At 43.2% G+C, this 21,353-nt stretch overlaps 1 protein-coding gene across 2 annotated transcripts in view; it reads left to right on the top strand.

The window, feature by feature from the left end:
• CERS6 (ceramide synthase 6) overlaps positions 1-21,353 on the top strand; it is a 297,980-nt gene that overhangs the window by 268,601 nt on the left and 8,026 nt on the right. Inside the window, exons 9-11 of one of the 2 annotated variants that reach the window (XM_036884024.2) lie at positions 5,165-5,321; positions 5,884-5,907; positions 10,706-21,147. In XM_036884024.2, the coding sequence (XP_036739919.1) occupies positions 5,165-5,321; positions 5,884-5,907; positions 10,706-10,858 (334 nt within the window). In that variant the 3' untranslated portion in view covers positions 10,859-21,147. Of the gene's footprint in view, positions 1-5,164; positions 5,322-5,883; positions 5,908-10,705; positions 21,148-21,353 lie in introns of those variants that run through there. The other variant, XM_036884025.2, reaches the window with a different exon arrangement.

The raw sequence follows: 21,353 nt of genomic DNA, 5'->3' as shown, positions 1-21,353 counted from the left end.
AGCTATCCAGAAACTCTCCTCCAAACAGAGACCTTTCGACAAGCAACAGTGTTGTGGAGGAATCCGGGCTACAGGCAGGCCTGTCTTGGGAAAAGAAAATTGCAAGTGTGCTTTTCAGCCCCAGAGAAGCCTTGAGCCCTCCCCCACCACAACGCTTGAGCAGGTTGCTGTTTAGGCCAGGAGCAAATACTACTCTAGAAAAACCAGGACAGAGGGGATTCCTTAACAACAGTGAATTAATCACCTGATTCTTATTCAGGTACTAAGTACCCAGTGTTTCTGTTCAGAGTACATTTTAAATTCTTTTCTATCATCTACTTTAAAATGAGCAAAACATGCCAGCAGATTAGCGACAATCTTTCGGTAGAATCTACTTTTATGATTCAAGTAGGTCAAAGGCAAACACATGCCAGAGAAACACACATGGTGAATACACTGCAGTCTGTCTGGGAAGGCAACGGCAAGACGCTCTGGCAGCTCTGAAGTAAAGAACATCGTACTTTTCCCTGTAAAGGAGACTCTGCCCTTCAGTCTACCCTCTCTGGCGTTGTGCGGCTCGCTGCAAAGCGAGGCCCTGCCCCCAGCTCTCCTCGGGAAGCAGTCCTGGCTCTCCTTGGATATTTGGCAAGGGTCTGATTGTTGCTGTGTTTCTCAGATAGGCCACTCCAGAAACCCCAGCCCGAGGCTCGTGGGGCTCTTTGGTGGGAGAAGAGAGGAGAAGGGGCACAGGGGAAGCTTCTGGTCACCTTGTGCAGGGGCTGCAGGCTCCTTGTAAGCATCCACCTGTAACTCACACTCGGAGACACCTGGGCCTTGATCGTCTTCAGCGTCTGAGCCACTATTGTGCGGCCCTACCTCTAAAGCACTGGAGTATTTTAAACCTAAGACACATGGAACTGAAAGTGAGGGTGTCCATCTAACCATACCTATTACAGATAACAAACTTCTACTTTGAGTTGAGAGTCATGGTAAGAGGAAGAAATCAAGCATTCATTATAGCTTTTCTAAACGAGATGCCAGTAGAGATCTTTCACACTGTGCTGTATGATATGAGACTTCCAGAAGTCTGTGGCTTAAGGGGAAGCAGACGTCATATCGATGCTTAGAATCTGAGTAAGTTCTTAAATATCATATGCAAATGAGACTCCTGTTTTCTTTGCTTAAGAAAAGGTTGTAAACTTCTGCATGAATGTGTACATCCCCTATGCCCACCTAGCCTGTATAATAGTTCTGTGATAATCAAATTTAAAATGAAAATCAGAAGGTAAGCATGAGCGAATGTAGCTATAGGGCAGAGTCAAATTAAATTCTTATGATTCATTAAACATCCATTAAAATAACCCATCAAGGCTAAGCTGCTGGGGTGGGAGGCCACACAGGCACCTCACCGGTGGACCACAGGAGCTTAGCTTTGCCCTGCAAGCATCCATGTTTATCAAGAATCACACAGGAAGAAGAAGCACAGGCTGGAGCCTCCACATTTTATTGTTGGGCGTGATTCTTAGAAAGGAGGGTTTAACCTGCAGGCCAGGTGGTTTCTGTGGCAGAAGGTTTGGGCAGATCAAACCCGTTTGAGCCTGCTCAGCACACGCGTGATGTGCCACCTAGTGGTTAAGTGAGCGTAACATTTATGAAAAGGAAAGTGGTCCTTCCTGGTCAATTTGAGCAGCAGAAGGAGGTTTGGGTGCTATAGGGTGTTACTTGGGAAAGAAAAAAGTCTACTTTCTTAGAAGCCATCTGATGGACCCAAATAATTATGGGGAGAAAAACACTGACATTACAGTAATATGCAAGCCAAAATTTGCAGGCCAGCAGTGTCTGACCCAGAGCATTTCTCTTCCATTCTGTTTTAGTGAGGGGTAATTCACATACACAGTACGGTGCACAGTTCTTCCCTGTACAGCTTGGTGCATTTGTAAGTTGTCACGTGTAACTGCATATTTACCACCTGGATCAGCCAGAGAACATTTCCAGCACCCTAGCACCTCCCTCACATCTCCCGTCTGTCCTCCCTCAGGGATAACCACCTCTCAGAGCTCTGTCACCAAAGACTGGCAACAGCATCATTAAAGCACATACACTTAACATGAACCTCCAAGAAAGGATTACAGTCCTGTGCTCACCATTTTAATAGTTTGTCCAAAAAGGGCTGGTTTCCCCATCAGACATTCTGTGGCTAAATTATCTGGGTTCACTGTTCTTCAGAGTCCAGGTAGCATAATGATAGCTTTCCCCTCAGGCTGAATTCCTAATTCACTGTTTTTCTTAACCAAGCTTCTCACTAAGATATATATCCACTTGGTGCACTGATTGTATTGTCCCAAGTGTCTCTGCAGGCAGGCAAGTCAGTTTTCAAAGAAATCCCATTACTTGTGAGCAGCATCTCAGAGGTGTCAGTGATCGTCATGGCAAAGCCTATGAATTCTCGTGCAGAACTGCAGAAAGTCATGTGCATGCCATGTCACCTGTACTGCATGACACCTTGTTCTGCAGAAATTCATGTGCATGCCATGTCACCTGTACTGCATGACACCTTGTTCAAATTAAGTGAAGCAAATCGTAATGGTGAGCAATGATGTCAACCTATCATCCCACAAAAGCTAATTTATAATGAGTGACCTAAGACAATTCCTGTTACTATGTCTACAGGACCTCTTTCTGTTCAAATAAAACTATCCCTCTGAACGTCAAAACAAACAGTAGTTCAAGAAGCAGAGCTAGTTCTGAAATAACGTTAGTGTTACCATTTCACACTGTCTTGTGCATACCCACTTACCTGATCACTGAACACACGCACACAGTCAGTCCACCAGCATGTCTGGCAAACACATTACTTTCAGGCATTTTGCAAGGTGATGAAGATAGAATAGTGTAACGTGTGTTTGTCCTCTCTTGCTGCCACAGAGTTGAACCTTGTTTAGACCTGCTGTCTCTGCCTGCAAACTGGTGTTTAAAGAGATAGCTGCCTCTTGGGATAATAAACAAGGCAGGAATGTAGGCATTATCCTAATGAATTCCTTTTTACAAATAACTTGAAATATTTTCCCTAATTTGTCATGGGTTTGGGAAAAAAGAAGAATAAAGAAAATATAAAATTCCCTAATCCACCAAAGAAAGTCTATAATGGTTTTTGATTGAGTCCTTTCAAGGAAGTATAATTCCCCCTTTTTTTCTTTTTTTCTATGTGTGGGTATATGTGTGTGTGTGTATATATACTTTTATGGAGTTGAGTACATATATTTTTATGGAGTTGAGATTATATTGTATATTTCTATCATAAGAAACTCTTAAAACATGTTTAATTCTTTGAGTGACTTTGTAATTTCTAGAAAACTAATTTTTCAACCATCCCCTGTTACTAGAAATTTTGGTTGGTTGTTGTTTTAAAGGAGTTTTGGAGATTTAATGTCTATGTATTTGAGATGCAGTCTTTGACTTTCTACCATTCTCAACAGCCACAACCTCCAGAATAGTGTTAAATCTGAATGGTGATCCTGTCTGATCAGTTTGTTCTTCATTTTAAAGGCATTAAATATGATGACAACTGCTGCTCTAAGTTGGTTCAAAATCATATTAAGTATGTCCTTTGAGTTATAATTTTTATGCATCAGCAATGGGGAATTGAACATTATAAATGTATTTCAATGCTATTGAAATAATTTAGTTTGTACCAATTTGGCCTTTGGCTGCCTGATACATTATATTAATAGATTTCCTAATATTGGTCCTCCATCAGGATGAAAACTACTACATCATAGAGTAATGGACATTCAGTGAATTGCCACATTCAAATCAATACTGTTGTTTTTAGGATTTTAACACCCATGTTTATGTGGCATTGTTCTTGAGAGAACAACTAGCATGGCAGGATCAGAGACACACTATCTCATTTTGATCTGTAAATGTGGGTTGCTGAATTTGGGGATAGAGAGCTTGTTTATGTCTATTATTTATTCTCTTTCTTTCCTTTACCTCTTATTCCAACTGCAAATAAGTGGGATTTTTTTCCTTTTTGTCAATTCACAAAGTACTTTTCTTAACTTCTCTCAAAACCCTCATCACACTCTCACATTAACTGTTTGCTGCGGATCTGGCGTCTGTTCTTGTGTGAGGGTCTGTGTCTCAGGCTCAGACTTTCCCCTCCTTCCCCCGTAGCCACCGTTGGCCACATACCCCAGGGTCCCTGCAAAGCACTGCAGTGGCAGAGGGTGGACATACACTTAGGTGAGTTCTCATCTTTAGATCTCCAGACCAGCCCTGTAGTAAGCTGAGGAGGAGAGTAAGGAAGTTAGAGTGGCCCCAAAATTCTGTGGGTACCCTGCTTTTCTGTGACAGCAATGTGAGTCCTGAACACTTGAGTCAACTTCCAAAGGCCTAGGAGCGGACAGAGCAGGGACGAGAGTGAAGGCCTGGCGCTGGCCCACTTGTATTCTCCCCCAGGGGCTATCCCTTCCTGGTCCTGCCGGACAACTGCGGAGAGAAGCAGGTACATCAGACACGTCTGCCTGCTCCAAGTACACGCTCTTAAAAGCACATCCACTATATTCTAATAATTTTTTTAAAAACCTTTCCAGTACTCCTCTCAAAGCATCATTTCAAAATGGTATCTTTCAATTGTCAAGTCTTTCCCAGGGGAAGGCTTACAAAATGAAGGACCCTCTAGGGGCCCTGGTGGACGATAAACCACTTGAGGGCAGGCATTCGGTCTTACCTGTATTCTGACTCTGACTGTGCTGGGCGTATAGTTTAAACTTAATGTTTCTGGAATTAATTATCTGTTTAACCTTATAATGTAATGTTGTTAAGTGGTATTCCTCATACTTAATTAAAGACTATAAAGATTTCAAGGACAATACACGCCTTTTAACAAGAGATAGGACAAGTCAGAGAGAGAATCACAACCGAAATGTAATGGAAATTAGTAGAAGAAATGACAACACACAAGGAAAGGGGAGCATAAGTATATTATTCAACCTAGAATCGAAACGAGTGTTACGCCATCAGGGGAATAATGCAGGGCACGAGTCTCCTAAGTCAGGCTGTGGGCCATCCTTGCAGGGAGGGATTGGTTAGTGGGTACCATTGGCTTCGTGCTTCTGCATAGTAATTCAAGTTCTACCAAAGGCAAAGTTGTGTTCAATGATTCTTTTCTCCTTTTCCTTAGGGTGTTAAATACCACTTTATTTGAAAGTTGGGAGATCGTTGGACCTTACCCTTCCTGGTGGCTTTTTAACCTACTGCTGTTGCTAGTACAAGGCTTGAACTGCTTCTGGTCCTACTTGATCATAAAAATAGCTTGCAAAGCTATTTCAAGAGGCAAGGTAAGATTAAACTTAGTCGTTCTAACATGTCCCACAAAGTTACTAATTTTGGTTCTTCTGCATCAACAAGAACATTATTATTTCAAATTTCATCAAAACTTGTGCTTTTTTCTTCAGAATTTAGCATAAGCTCCTGGAACCATAAACCAGAGTTTTGTCATCTTCTAGTTAATTCTTTTAAATTGTACCATTGCTTGGCTGCTGATGATTCCCAATGATCTGTTTTTGTGACTTTAAATTTAATGATGGTAAATTATTTGTTGTGTTCTTTCTCTCCCTCTTTCTGTCTCCCTTGCTCTTTCTCTGATTATTCTTATACTGAAAGAACAATTTAATAATTTCTTTCCTTTAATGAGAAGGGTTTCTTGAAGCAGTATGCCCATTTATGACTTTCCCATAAAAATTTAGTTGAATCTCTTTGGTTAAAAATGTAATCATGAGGCTGATTCAAATAAAACTTCTTGAGCCCCAACCCCTTTGTGTAGATCACTGACTTTTCCAGAAAGTTCTCTGTGCCGTTTTCTTACTTCTGATGTTTCTCTTCCTTCTGCCGCCCCTGAAGGCTGGGAAATGGAACCCTTTACATGTAAGTTCCTCACACTCTCCCTGTCCTTGTCCTTGAGCCTGTGGAGGGCCACTCCAATGCTTTTGATCCCACGCGTAAAGTCCTGTCTAATCTGTTGGCACTGGCTAGAGGCTTTAACGAGGAGTGGCTCCCACCAGCTGCAAGAGAGGCTAAGAGCAGCTCTGTTAGTGCCTTTTTTTGTGAGCTTGTATTCTGCTAGATTTTGCATGATCCAACAGAGGAAAGGAATTTTTTTCCGTGGGTGTGTAACATGTTGGCTGAAAACCAGACCTAGACCAAAGTGAAATAGGAGGAACAGAACTGAGCCGGGGAGAGCACCTAGGCGATCCGGCGCGGAGGCCTGAGCACCCACCAGCGCTCTGCCTCGCCTGCCCTGCGCAGCAGGGCTGCCTCCGACCACCTTGTCCTTGGCGAGGTGAACGGAGCCTTCCACAGGGACTCGGAACATCTGGTCACAAGCAGGTAGCCAGTTCTCAGCATCAGCTCTTACATAAATCTAAAATATTTCCATCAATTAACTGTTTAGAAGCAAAAGTTCATTTTTTCCCTGTGACCTCTTATGCTTTAAAATGAGCACATATTTCTGCAAAAAAGCACTCCAGTCTTCATTTGGATAGAAAAGAAGTCAACATGCACAATACTGTCGTTGTGGTAACAGTCACTGAAGATGCAAGGATGCCCTGGATGGGATTCCTTTATCCTCACCGCACTGCTGTTTCCCCCAGACTTACCATCTTCTCTCCGACTTACTCCTTCAGCATTATGACGGGACTGTCGTCAGTTCCCCTCCAGATCTCAGGCTTCGGAATATGTTAACTGCCATTGCTGCTCACCTAGGATAGTAAGATTGATCTTGGCCGTGGATTAGGGACGCTTATTTTCCTGTGGGTTATTTTGAGACATTCTAAATTGTTCTTTTCTTTGAAGATAACACAAGCATAGATTTTTTTTCCCAAATGCAATTAAAAATAATCTTACAAAGCACACAAATATAAATTAATCACTCTCTGAAACTGGAGTTTTCTTTCCTATTAGTTGTTTAATTTATGACTGATGGATTTCTGCATGTAGTGGAGCCTTACTGTAATGCTATCTTTGTGATCCATGTTTTCTTTCAACTTTTTGGTGTTCCAGAATCTAAATCTTCTTGGAGACAGTCCTTGTGAGGCATTGGAATGAGGTTCCATTTTTACAATTTATACTCAGTCATCTCTGGTTAGACAGGAACACTATTTCTCAACTCTTACTTTCTCTAGTCTCTACCCACCTGACAGAGATGCTCTCCTGCAGCAAGAGCGGCCTCTCGAATGAGGAGGGCAGTGGATTCCAGAGTTCCCCATCTGGGGATCAGTGGTGGTACAGAGAGAATGTGATGGGAAGAAGCCCCAGGTTCATTTTGATATACCTCCCAGGGGACTCAGCCAACCCCCTAACCCACCTTTTAGAGGATCACAGGTGACTAGATTGGGAAACTTTGTATGAAGCCAGGCCACCCGATCCCTATTGGCACCCCACTTAGAAAATAAGTGAACAATGCTCAGTTACTCCAAGATCGTAAGGCCTGTTAGGTCAAAGTGCCTACCGTAATTTAGATTTACAGAGAAGGTTCAAACTACTTTAATTTTAAAAGCAATAGAATATGGGCATATCTTGTTTAATTTGGTTCAGTTCTAGACTGCTGCAATAGAGCAGATATTGCAATAAAGCAAGTCATGAATTTTTTTGTTTCCCAATACATCTGAAAATTAGCCTGCACTATACTGTAGTCTATTAAGTATGCAATAGCATTATATTTAGAAAAACAATGTACCTACCTTAATTAAAAAATACTTTATGGCTGAAAAATGTTAACCGTAAGCATAGCTTTCAGCAAGTTGTAATCTTTTTGCTGGTGAAGGTCCTGCCTCAGTGGCTGCTGACTCATCAGTGGCTGCCTCAGGCTGGCTTGGCTGTGACAATTTCTTAAAATAAGACAGCAGTGAGGTTTGGCACTGTTCATGGACGATTTTACTGTATCATATAGTACTATTTGATAGCATTTTACCCACAGTAGAACTTCTTTCAAAATTAGAATCAGTCCTCTCAAAACTTTCTGCCACTTTATCAACTCGGTTTATGGAATATTCTGAATCCTGAGTTGTCATTTCAGTGATCTTCACAGCAACTTCACCAGGAGTAGCTTCTCTCTCAAGGAAGTTTCTCTGTTCATCCATAGGAGTAACTCCTCATTCATTCATGTCTGATCCTGAGATGCAGCAATTCAGTGGCATCTTTAGGCTCTACCTAATTCTTGTTTTCTTGCTGTTTACACCACATCTGTAGGGATTTCCTCCACTGAAGTCTCAAACCCTTCAAGTTTGTCCATGGGTGTTGAAATCAACTTCTTCCAGACTCCTGTTAGTGCTGATATTTTGACTTCTTCCAAAAGAATCACGAACATTCTTAATAGTGTCTACAATGGTGGTTTCTTTCCAGAATGTTACCAATTTCCTCTGCCAGGATCCATCGGAATCATAATGACAGCTATAGCCTTACAAAATGCATTTCTTCAATAATAAGACTTGAAAGATGAAATCACTCTGATCCATGGGTTGCAGAATGAATGCAGGGTTAACAGGCAGGAAAACAACATTAATCTCATTGTCCATCTCCATCAGAGCTCTCAGGTGGCCAGGTGCATTGTCCATGAGCAGTCATATTTTGAAAGGAATCTTGTTTTTCTGAGCAGTAGTTCTCAACACTGTGCTTAAAATACTCAAGAAATCATGCTATAGCATGATATGCTGTCATCCAAGCTTGGTTGTTCCATTGATAGAGCACAGGCAGAATACATTTAGCATAATTCTTAAGGACTCTAGGATTTTCACAATGGTCAATGAGCACTGGCTTCAACTTAAAGTTACCAGTTGCATTAGCCCTTAAAGAGAGTCAGCCTGTTGTTTGAAGCCTTGAAGCGGGGCATTGACTTTTCCTCTCCAGCTATGGAAGTCCTAGATGGCATCGTCTTCCAGTGGAAGGCTGTTTAGTCTACATTAACAATCTGTTGTTTAGTGTCGTCACCTCCATTAATGATCTCAGCTGGATCCTCTGGGTGACTCGCTGCAGCTTCTCCATCAGCACCTGCTGCCTCACCTGCACTTTTATATTATGGAGACGCTTCTTTCCTTAAACCTCAGGAACCAACCCCCGCTCGCTTCCAGCATTTCTCCTGTAGCTTTCTTTCCTCTCTCAGCCTTCATAGAATTGAAGAGAGTTGGGGCCTCACTCTGGATTAGACTTGGCTTAAGGAGATGTTATAGCTGCTGTGATCTTCTCTCCAGACCGCTCAGACTTTCTCCATATCAGCAGTTTGCTTTCTTGTCATTAATGCGCTCACTTGAACGGCACGTCTGATCTCCTTCAAGGGCTTCTCCTTTGTGTTCACGACTTGGCTGATTGTATGATGGCCTAGCTTTCAGTCCATCTCGGCTTTCAACACGCCTTCCTCACTAAGCTTAATCATATCTATCTTTTGATTTAAAGTGAGGGATATCTGACTCTTTCTTTCACTTGAATGCTTAGAATCATAGTATGTTTATTACTTGTCCTGATCTCAATATTGTTGTGTCTGTGGGAATAGGGAAGCTTGAGGGGAGGGAGGGAGATGGGGGGACGGCCAGTCCGTGGAGCAGTCAGAACACACATAATATTGATCACTTAAGTTCACTGTCTTACATGGGTGTGGGTTGTGGCACCCCCAAAGCAATAACAGTAGTAACATCAGAGATCACGGATCATAGATCACCATAACAAATACGATAATGATAGACTTTGAAATATTGGGAGAATCACCAAAATACGACAGAGAGACACAGTGTAAGCAAATGCTGTTGGAAAAACGGCAGTTAGACTTGTTCAACATCAAATAGCCACAAGCCTTCAATGTGTAAAAAAAAAAAAAACACAGTATTTCCAAAATGCAATAAAGCAAAAGCACAATAAGGTGAGGTATGCTTGTAATTCCGTAATTTCTCCCTAAATTGCATCCTTACTACACAGTATGATTTTTTTTGTCCTTTAGGGTAATGTGTAGACCTATATCCTGGGGCCTTTGTCTTGCCAGCCTCACTATTGAGTGAGACAGAATGGAGAATTAAAGAATCCTGGGATGAAGGGGCCCATCTGTGATGATCTAGTCAGTTGGTTCCCTGGGGAAATGTTTTAAACTAGACCTCACCTAGCAGGTTCCCAGAACGCCTCCCGCTGCCACTAATTGTTATATAATATGTAAAACAAAATTTCTACTTAGTTCTAGCAGACAGAAAAGAAAATCACAAAATAATGCATTGCAAAGCCAATTAAGAGTGATGTTTTACATGCTCAGAGCTGGTGAATATCTCCATGAGTGTGGTTAGCTGAGAACTGACTTTAAGAGATTCTCAAGGAGAATGTGATCATCAGAGAATTAACCGATCCATTTGTACTAAGCCACTTTAATGTCTTTGCACCGGTACCATGTGCCACTTTGCCAGTAAGAGGGGGGCTCATGGTCTACTCCCTTCTCAATATGCAAAGGTACCTTAAAGAGGTCAGCAAGTCTAGCTCCCATGATGCCTCAATCCACCTGCATTCCTTGATAACTGGCTTTGTCACCCAAACTGTAGGAGTCAGTGGAGGGGAATTGTCACTATTGCAATCTTCCTGTCTTTGATTTTTTAACCTTTGGATCTGTTTCCCTTCCTGTCTGACTGCATGTAGCTCTAAGCACGCCTTAATGACTCCCTAGGAGCCGGCTGCCCTCACCTTCTGTATTCCCCAGGTGTCCAAGGATGACCGCAGTGATATTGAGTCCAGCTCAGATGAGGAGGATGCGGAACCTCCAGGGAAGACCCCCCACACCACCACCACCACCAATGGGACCAGTGGTACCAACGGGTATCTCCTGACCGGCCCTTGCTCTGTGGATGATTAATTACGTAAAACTACAAGTCCCAAACAAAGTGAACTGTTTGTTCCTGGAAGTATTTACTCAGTTGCAAATGCATTTTCTTTCATTATATCTCAGCCCCAGAAACAAAAATTAGGATTTTATCAAAGCATTTTGAATAGTGCACTGCCCTGTGTCCTGTACAGGAACGAAGAAGAATCACCCTTCACTCTGTGTAGGCATGCTGAATGTAATTGACACCAGGGAACAGTATTTACATTTGTACTGTCTTGGAATATTATTTATTTTTTTGTATATGTTTGTAAATCTGTGGACAAAAGAGGATTTCCTCACTCCTTTTCCTCTCCCAGTTCAGGACAGTGAGGGAGGTGCTCCACCTGCTTCCGCCCCTTTCTCTTGCTGCCGTCCAGCCTGCGAGGAGCCTTGGCTTACTTTGCCACTTAGAACAAGCAAAACCCAGTACAAGAGCTTGTGCAGCTCCAGATAGGCTTGCTTTCTTTGTGTTACAGCAGCCACTTTGAAATCGCCTATGCCATCTCTGTGGCCGTTCTTCCAAAATCAAGTTTAAGCAGGAGGAGCTAGATTTTTTAATTGTCACTCTTCATCATCAGTTAGCCATTCAAATCAAAGAGTCTGGTTATTGGAGGACTTTTTAAAAATTGCTTGTGTTAAACTGGCATGTCTGGCATAGATGTCATTTCGTGTGCACACAGCCAAGTTTTCTTCATTAAGTATGATAGCTAGTTGCGGATTAACTCTGTAGGTTACAGAGATTCTTTTTTTTTTTTTTTCATTCTCTTTTATGAGGTCAGTGCTCTGGCTCTAAAGGAAACCATTTGCTGAAGGTCATAGTTACAAACAAAGAAATCACTCCTACTGTTGGGAGTCTGTCTTGTGATCTGAGAATAACATAAAGAGAGAGCAACTGATTTCAGTCAGATTTCACCACTTCCACTGTAATTAGCACAATCTTCTGTCATGTCACGAAAAAAAGACACTAAGTCTATCTTGGGACAGGGAAAGGAGACTTTCAGGAGTTGGCAAAGGTCACCTCTAGCGCAAAGACCTTTCCTGCAACCAACTTTAAAGAAAGTACCCTATCTAGTATTCGCTTTTGACGATTTTTATTTCTCTGAGCAAAATAAAGCCAATGAGAGAAAGACTGTTTTTACCCTCTGTCTTTCCTCCTCAAACATAACGCAGAGTGACTGGCAGTGACTCGAAACTGAGCAGTGTTGTACTCTAAGTCCTTTTGTGCTCTTTGAAGACTTTTTTCAGTTTCCAAGAATTTTATTCAAACAGAACTATTCCCGGAAAACCAATAAAAATTCTGCAGGACAACGGCAGTACCAGCAATGAGAAAGATTACTGAGAAGATAAGGTTCCACAGTCTCCTACACGGTGTTATTTATATTTAGATAGGAAAACCCTACACATAAGCCAAAGATTTTGTCTCGTCTCTTCCAACTTTAGTAGGAATAAAAAGGTATTCCGCCCACTTATTTCATCAGTGAAAAAGACCATCCTTAAACAGGAGTCCATGAACTACAGTGCAGTGAAATCAATGTGTGAGTCGGGGCAAAGTGAAGACAGGGGCAAAATGCTAAGTCATGTTTGTCCTGCCAGAGATACTCGTGTTCGATTCCATCTTTCCTAAAAAGTTGAAATAAAGCTTTGTGCGCACAATTGGCAGCCTGTGTGCTAATCCTGAAAAGAATACTCCCAAACAAAAACTGCACACTGTAATAGTAAATCTTTCCCTGTCTATTTGTAGCATAGTGTGTTTCTGGCATGATCCATAATAATAACTGAAGAGGCTTAGAAATACATCTGCCTGTGGATTGAGAAAACCATGCAACTCATTCTTGCAATGCCTTATGATTTTATTTCACAAAACAGAGATATGTCTAGGAGGATAATTTGTAAATAGTTTGAGCTTGTAAGACCAATCATAAAGCATCAGAAGTACTTGTTAGTCATCTGAATATCCACTAAAATGAAGATATATAAAAAGTAGCAGCAAGAATATTGTAACTGAAAAATCTCAAGGTGAAAGTTCCTATTCTTATCAACTAAAATAGGGAACTGAAGGGCGAATTGTACCTCGTTTTAGTGTCTGGAGAAGTCCTCTCCACTGGCGAAATAAACCAGAGAACTGCAGTGTGTTCAGATTTGGATATCTGACCCTCTTTAGCACAGAAGAATAATTTCAAAAGCCAGCTTATAAATTAAAGGCTTAGAAAAGTTGCTGAAATGAAGGAAATTGAGTCTCCCCTTAGGAAAGACAAATCTGAACAATCTTTTGTTTTTCCCAGAAGTCACATATATGGAGAACTGAGAATACTCAAGAGTCTCTGACCATTGACGCTCCCTTAGCACAGCTTTCTATGTATCTGCATAGAGTTTTATTTGATTTTATACCTTAGGGTTCTTTTCGACTAAACAAAATGGTGTTTGTTTGTAGACCTTTTAAGATGAAGAATAACATAACTCTGTCTACCATTACCCCATGTTGGCCTGATAAGGCTGAGAGAGAAAAATATGTGAAATACCTTACCTTCTGCCTGGGCTATGCTACAGCTTTGGAAGCATATTTTGTAAATTTGACTGTAGGTTAGTAAGAGTGTTATTTCCTATTAATTGATTTAGCCCGTGTTGCTATCTCCTTCCTCCTGGTCACATTTAAACCTTCCTAGGGAACAAAGGGGTGTGTAGGAAGGAGTCTAGAAAAAGTAACATTTTTTTATTCTCTAATACTATAGCTTTTTCTAGATCCCTTAGTGGGGAAAAAGTAGAAAATAGAGTAGAATTTGACCTTGGATCAATACATGATGTAAGAACGTGTGATGTATGTATGTACATGTGTGTTTCTCCAAAAACATGATGAAACCAAAATATCACTCACCCTTGCCCATCTTATTTTCATAAGAACCATCCACCATGTACAACAGAAACTTCGCACCTCCCTCTCAACTTCCTGCTCACGCTCCCCACAGAGCCGAGCGATGGAATCCTTTCAGCCTCTTAGCCTCAGAGCTAAGGTCATAGAGGGCCTCAGGTCAGCACACAAGCCGAAGGCAGCTCACATTTCTAAGTTTAGTGACACCAGTGTTGAGAATAGGGGAGCAACTGTCAGTATTTTGGATTTCTAAACTAAATATTGGAAAAATGCAGGTGACTGCTGCTTCACCACAGGATTTTAACACCCAACTCCTGCTAGGTGTCCTGCACAACCACCAGATAATCCAACAGGCATCTGACAAAGATGAGCTGGGAAGAAAGGCGGGTTCTCCAAAGAAAGCAAGCCACTGGGTGAGAGAAATGACTCTGTCGTAGTATATGATCAGGCCACCTTTAGCCAAAGTGGTGGTGAACCGCAAAATGTCCAGTTCCGTTGCCAAAGTTTCCATTCTGAGTATTTGATGGAGTTTGAGCAAACTGAATGCTTTCACCTTAGGTAGAAAGGGTCTGAATCTTCCACTTTGTGTATTTCGATCTTATTTTTATTTGAAATTTTTTTTTTAATGAGATTTCACTCCAGCTTACCTAAGTCTTTGTAAGAGAGCTCTTTGGACAGACCTTTATGGGCACCCGTGATTATTCCCAATCTGTTCATGACTTTGCCATGAGAGTTATTTTTGTCCCTTTCTTAAAAACGTTGCCAAAGTTGCCTGAATATTTGAGTATTTTTTTCATAATTTGCAATGTACAGAATAATTCCAAAGGTGTTAAAAGGTTCTATTAATCAGTATGTGTGATGATGTCATTATGTCCAGAGGGGCTTCAAGAAATCCTTTGGAAGTAAAAGGTTAAATGTTTACATTTCATGTGACATTTCAGGTCTTGAGAGTCTAATTAACTTTTCCTTTCTTTGTCTTGGGCTGATTCCTGCTTTGTAGACAAATATTAGTAGCCCTAAAATGTTGCTAACATTCCAGTAAGCAAAAAAAACCAATTCAGATCAACGTCAGCCCGATAAGAATATGATCACAAGGCACTTTGAGTTTCTAAGTCACTTCTGTGGAAAGAGAAAATGCAGTCAGCTCAGGTTACTGCCCTTGCTGTCTGGAGTGTCGTCCGTGGAAGGAGTGCTCCTGATGATCATAAGCAGCGCTTCAAGTCATACAGAATATGCGGTAAGCTGTGCTGCTCTCAGAGTCCGTGTAAGCTTCTCTTGATAAAACAAAATTGTGCCAGAGACTACTTAGCACTGGTTCGTGTGGCCCCATCTTAGTTCTTCATGGTAACGGGCCAGCAAAGGGCCCTCTGGCTGCTTGCCCTTGTGTCCACCCACTCCCCAGGGGACACTCAGTAGGTGCTGGGGAAGCCTGCCCACTTGTCCACTCTGGGCTGTTCGGACTCCTCTAAGACACTCAAAGCATGCCTGATGCTGGTTTTCATGGAGAAAATTGTACCAGAGAACATAACACGTAGTAACTCTTAGTAAGATCTGCAGACACCCAAAGGAGAACCTTCATCTCTTCCAGGGATTTCCAACTTGAGTTTAACCTGAAGCCTTTGAAAGGAATGTGTGACCAAACGGCCACAAGCTAAGACCCCATCGGATCAAAGAAATAAAAGTTCCCGTAGCCCAATGGCATTTCAGATGGTGTCTCCACAAGAGGCATTCTCAGGATTGCCCGGAAAGTCATGGGAGGGCATCATTAGCCTAAGATCTAGCTTCTTTATCTCATTCCTCATAGTCCTTCAGCTTTCCAGAACTCTTGATAAAAGGAAGCCAGAATATCGTCATTTCTCCACTATTGATTTCCCAGTAGCTTTTGGACCAGTTGTGTTACCACACTTACTTCTCTGCCTGATTCCATTTTTCTTAAAAACTTTTGCGCCCTTGTGAGCCTGTTTTCCTTAACACTGGTACATAAAAGCGTGGCTTCCTATTTTCGTGTATGTTGCATGGCCTGAAAACCAGGTAATAAAAGCTGTTGGTATGATTTCTATGTTAAATGAAAAATTAGATTTTAAGGAGACGGTGTGTTTCTTTTGGATCTGTAGTGATTTTTAAAACTGTCATTGTAAAACTGCCCTTTAAAAATCAGGGGTTTTTAGGGATTAGCTGCCAAAGAGAAATTAGATCTGTAATAGGAACAGTTATATGGTAATTCTGGAACTTTAGCTTAGAGCCTCATTAGTGTAAATGTGGAGGACACCCTCCAAGTTTGATTTCCAAAAGTTTGGCCAAGCCTCTAAGCTCCTGATTTCATCGGTCCTTTGTTTCCCACATAATCAGTTACCTCCATAGCCATTTGTTTTTGTTGGGAGGGGGAGGTGGTTAGTTTTTGGATTTGATTTCTTGCAGTAAGAAATAGAATAGGTGACAAAATCTCACTTGTTTTCTTAAGACAATTCAATGCTTGAGCATCTCTGTTAGAAATGGAATGATGTATTGTTCGTTAATTAGAATTATTTATGTATTCTTACTGTGTTTTGCTGATTTTTATATGAAAATATAATGATTCATTCTTGATCTCGGAAAGCAATCATTACCTTGAGGATCATTTTACTTTGGAAACACTTTCATAATAAAGATAAGTAGGAAGAGTCCCGTGTAAATGCCCTTTTCTGTAAGCACGACCTAGGTTCTGTAGGTAATACATTACATCTTCCTGGACAAGATTTATTTCAGGGCTCACATCATCCTAGTAGTTTCTTGCAAGCCTCCTCTAATCCCAGCAATCAATCGCTATGCTTATTGAAAAAGCAAAGTCTGTATGTATGTTACGCACGTGTAATTTTGTCAAGAGTCTAGCTAAGCTGCCCTGTGGTATTGCTGCCTCAAGGTCCATTTTGTTTCCCAAGCAACCTGTAGGGACCTTAAACCTGTAGGCCCTTCATGCAGGTGCACATGTGGATAGGGGCTCACAGAGTCACAAACAAATAGAGGTCCCTGATATGATTTCCCAATAGCCTTTGTGATCAATGCAATCCTCTGCCTCCCAGTGCCCGTGTGCCTTAGGTCCCTTAGACAAAACCCCAATGGAATTTACCAAAACCCCACTCCTTTAGTTTGAATTGACAATTTGGCCTTAACCAGGGAACCCCAAAGCACTCCACTTAAGGTCCCTAATAAAGACATGTGCCCATGTGCCATCTCTCTGTCTTCACCCTGCCTTGACTTAACTGTGTGTCCTGAGACATGCTGTGTACGCTCCCCAGGACCTGTGAGTTAAAAAACGCTCTATTTCGATTTCTCCTGGTCCGTCATGGGACCTGTTTATCATCCCACACCCTGGGCTTTACTTAATTTAACAGAGTAAATACCATTTACATGTTATACATGGTATAATACCTCTTTGAAAATTAAGATATGAAAACTTCAATGTTGAACTTCCTATAGTACTTCATTCTGGAAAAGATATGATTTATAGAGATATCAGTTCAAATAGATGGTACTGCATTTTCCAAATGTTAGTGTATATGCTCCTCACAGGAGCCTGGCTGACATCATCTTCTCTGGCCAGCCACCCACCTTTCAGACCTCTCCCTCCCCTCTGTCTTTCCCACTGCTCTAAGCTTAGGTCATCTGCTCTCTCCAGCGGCATAAAAATAGCATTGACGTTTAGACAGACACCCCCTCCACCACCAGCATTATGAAAAATAAAGCAGACACCTTATTAAACATCTCACAAATATCATAATCACCCCCAACACTAATCTGATTCTACATGTTAATTATTCTAATAAACTACAAAAATTTCTCCAAGCCAAAAAAAACAAGGTGGCAGCAAATGCAGCACTTTGGAAAGCCGTGAATTCTCCGCGTTCTGCAAACACGGTAGAGTTCTGCAAGCATCTCCCCCACAGCTGCAGTGCTGCTGGGCTTGTCTCTACGCCCCCTCCCTTCCTGCAGGGGCTGCTGCAGCCGCCCTAGGCCCGGGTTATTTCTGCCCCCTCATTCTTCCCACCAACCCCGTATACTTGCTTTACCAGGAGCAGTGGTAACACCGCCAACAACAGCGAACAGTGGCAGGATGACCAAGCGGAGGGGTCATCCAAGCACTAGGATGGACTGGGATGCAAGCCGGTCCCTCAGAACCAATCACCACGGAGACTACAGCCTGAGAACCACACCCTAATTCTCCCTAAAGCATGAGGAAATGAAGTTAAAAAATACTGAAGTTAGGAACTTACATGAAGCCTGTATCAGTCAGAGTCCAGGCAGGCAACAGAAGTCATTGTCAGATGATTCAGTTGAAGAAATGTCCACGCAAGGACCACGGTCAGAGGCGAGGGTAGGATAAGAGGGTCAAACATGGAAAGGAAAGGTGAGGCACCACAGGCCAGCAGGCATGGCAGGCGGTTACTGCCCTGGGCATCCCCAGAGGCCAGTGGGAGGGCTTAGCGTGAGGAAGAGGCCATCCTTCAGGGGCTGTAAATGCAGATGAGGAGCAATACCCTGACATCTCTCTCCTGCTGCTTTCTTGAGCCCCTTATTAGCTGACTTCAGCCAGAAAGCTGCCAGTGAGGCCCCGGGGAGCTGCAGGCGGTAGGTGGGGGTCAGCCCCCAGTGTGTCGAGCAGAGATCTGGGGGAGCCAACGATCACCAGCATAATTATGGCTAGTATTCCTAGAGCCTCACCTAGGGCCTGGCATGCCACGGGGCACAGTGAGTATTTGATGAAGAAACAGCAAACCCACTTAGGAGAGGGCTGGTGAGATCTGAGCGATCAGCCACGAACATTCCACCTGTCAGGGAGCAAGATGGGTGTGCAAAAGCGCTCTGCCTTCAGCTCTCTGTGTGGATGGCAGAGGCTGAAGGGGCTCGTGGGAGGGCTCGGGCAGCCACCTGGGATGCCGGCACCCAGACCCAGAGATGGACGTGGGGTGGAGCACATCAAGGGAGGAAGATGAAAGACCGAGGCTAGGGGATTGTCTAGAAACAAGCAGAGAGGAACTGAGGAGGGAGGTCATCCAGAAACTGGAGAATCAATGAATGAAACAGAATTGCGAAAACATGGGGTGGCACCCAGGACTAAGTTTTGAAGTAATTCTTTCAGTGAGAAGTTCGTTTACTTTTTGACTTAATGAATAATGAAAATATTTGCATGGCCAAAGACAACTGGAACAGCGAAGGCTCAGGTCCCTGACTGCATCTTTCAGTCATTTAAAAATATTTCTAGAGAGCCCACTAGGTGCCAGGAACTGTTAGAGGCACTAAAAATGGAAGGGTGGACAAGGCATGTATGGTTCCTGCTGCCGTAGAACTTACTATCTCTAAGAGAAGGAAAAAATAAACAAACGAGTATCAGTCTGCTAGAGCTGCCATAACAAAATATCACAGACTCGGTGCCTTCAACAGCAGAAGTTTGTTTTCCCTGGTTCTGGAGGCTGGAAGTCTGTGAACCAGGTGCGGGGAGGGCTGATTGCCGCTGAGGCCTGTCCCCTTCGCTTGCCTTCTCACTGAGCCTTCACATGGTCTTTGTGTGTCTGTCTGTGTCCTAATCTCTTCTTTTAAGGGCAACGGTCATATGGGATTAGGGCTCTCCCTGAAGGTTCCATTTTACCTTCATCACCTTTATTTTTATTTTTAACCATTGAAGATATATAATTATATTAATCTCTTTTTTTCTAACAAAAGGGACAAAATGAAGTTTTTGGCAAAAAGTCAGCATCTGCCATCTTCTGCAGTAAACACTGATTCACAGGTGCAGCCTATTTCTGGGGCTTGTAGGGATGTGTATGCAGACTGCATCAGCAGCAAAGATACCTTCATCACCTCATCAATGGCCCCATCTCCAAATACAGTCACCTCCTGAGGTTCTGGTGGCTGGGGCCTCAACATGACTTTGGGGGGACACAATTTAGGCCATAATGTGAGGGAATTTCACTTAAGGGCAAAGGCCAAAAATGAAGAAGAAACAAAGAAATTTTAAGGTGACTGCCAGGGCTCTCCGACCCAAGGGGTTAAGATGCCTCTGGGGCTAAGACCTGAATGGCCAGAGTGGCAGGGGGTACCTGGGGTGGGTGCAGACCAGACATCAGGGGCCTGAGGCATGGAGGCTCCGAGAAGAGACAGGCTTGTAAATTCAAGGAGCAGAGAGAAGGGCAGTGTGACACGCGAACCAGGGGGAGAGTGAGGGTGACATTCCAGATGTAGGGAGGGACAGATCATACAGGGCCTGCACCCCGCAGTAAGGAGGACAAGTTTTCGGGTAAGTGTAATGGGATTTAAGTAGCATAATCTGATCTGTTGTCATCTTTTATGAGAGAAAGAAAGTGGGCTAAATAATGGCCATCCTAACCATGACCGTAATAAATAACTGCTCCAACTTCAAGTGAGTTAGGGGTGTCTGCAAGGTGTGGTTGGCATCCTGGGACAGGGCAGGGTGATGCCGCACGGCCATCGGAAGAAATAAGGACAAAGAATTACTGAGGATTCAATCCATAGCAACAAAGTAAGTCTGGACAGAGAATGAGAGGTGGAAGGTGTTGCTCTAAGGATGCTGAGACCCAAGGCAGGAAGGAAAAGCCTCCAGGTTCCTTCAAGGAAAGCAGCTTGAACAAATGGACTCTGAGCCAGTGAGTAAACCCCTTAGCATTGCCACCTGGTTGTTGGCAGCCTGACCTCTGTCACCTCTCGCCCCTCCTCACCCCCTGCCCCAGCCTCTCTCCACCCAGACCTCGAGTCCGTGGTCTCAGAATGTGCTGCGCTGTTTAATCCCAGCACTGTGGCCATGCTGCCCACTCTGCGTCAAAGGCTTTTCCCTCTCTGTCTAGCTAACTCTTTTCTGGCCCTAAAGACTAACTTATGGACAACCTCCTTGCAGAAAGGCCAAGTGTCTTGGGATGTAGTGCTCTTCCTAGAGAAGAAAAGATACAACCATTTAGCTCCATCAGACTGCTTAGCGCACTGCCTCCCCACTGGACTGTAAGCGTCTTGGGGGCAAAGACCTTGCTTTTCATGTCTGGATCCTTAGCCGCCATGTTTGCTGCATAGTAAACGCTATAAACACTTGTGAAATTAGTGTATGTATGCTCAGAAATAGGAGCTTCAGGAAGATGAGTAAGTTGGTAAAAGAAAAATGAGCTGATTTTTACATCTTGGATTTGAACTTAGGAGAGCTCGTTCATTTGGAAATGTATACCAAAAATTGAAAAGATGGGACTGTAACAAGGTACCATTATTATTTCCACTTCTTCAGGTCAAGAAGCAGATGAACAGAGGGTAGGAGCCTTGCCAAGGTCTCAGGGCCAGGAAGCCGCGATGCAGACAGTCCGGGCTCCGGATCACTTCTCCGTGGCCCCCCGAGGCCGACCGTGGGAAAAGCCCCCACCAGCGGGACACGGGGACGCAGGTGAGCTGGCAAAGAGCTCAGGGAGAGCGAAGACGGCAGAAGCACAAGGGTATTCATCATTACTTTCCCTTCTGCTTCTTCCTTCCTTCCTCTCCCTGCTCTTCCCAAACCGTTCGGCCCCAAAGCCTTGGATGGGACAGAGCGGGGTGGATGTCATGCCGGGGAGGGAGTTGTGTGGCCCAGAGTGGGGTGCTGGAGGCTGCACC

This window comes from Manis pentadactyla, chromosome 8, assembly GCF_030020395.1.
Source record: "Manis pentadactyla isolate mManPen7 chromosome 8, mManPen7.hap1, whole genome shotgun sequence".
Lineage (NCBI taxonomy): Eukaryota > Metazoa > Chordata > Mammalia > Pholidota > Manidae > Manis > Manis pentadactyla.
This window is presented reverse-complemented; position numbering and strand designations above follow the sequence as displayed.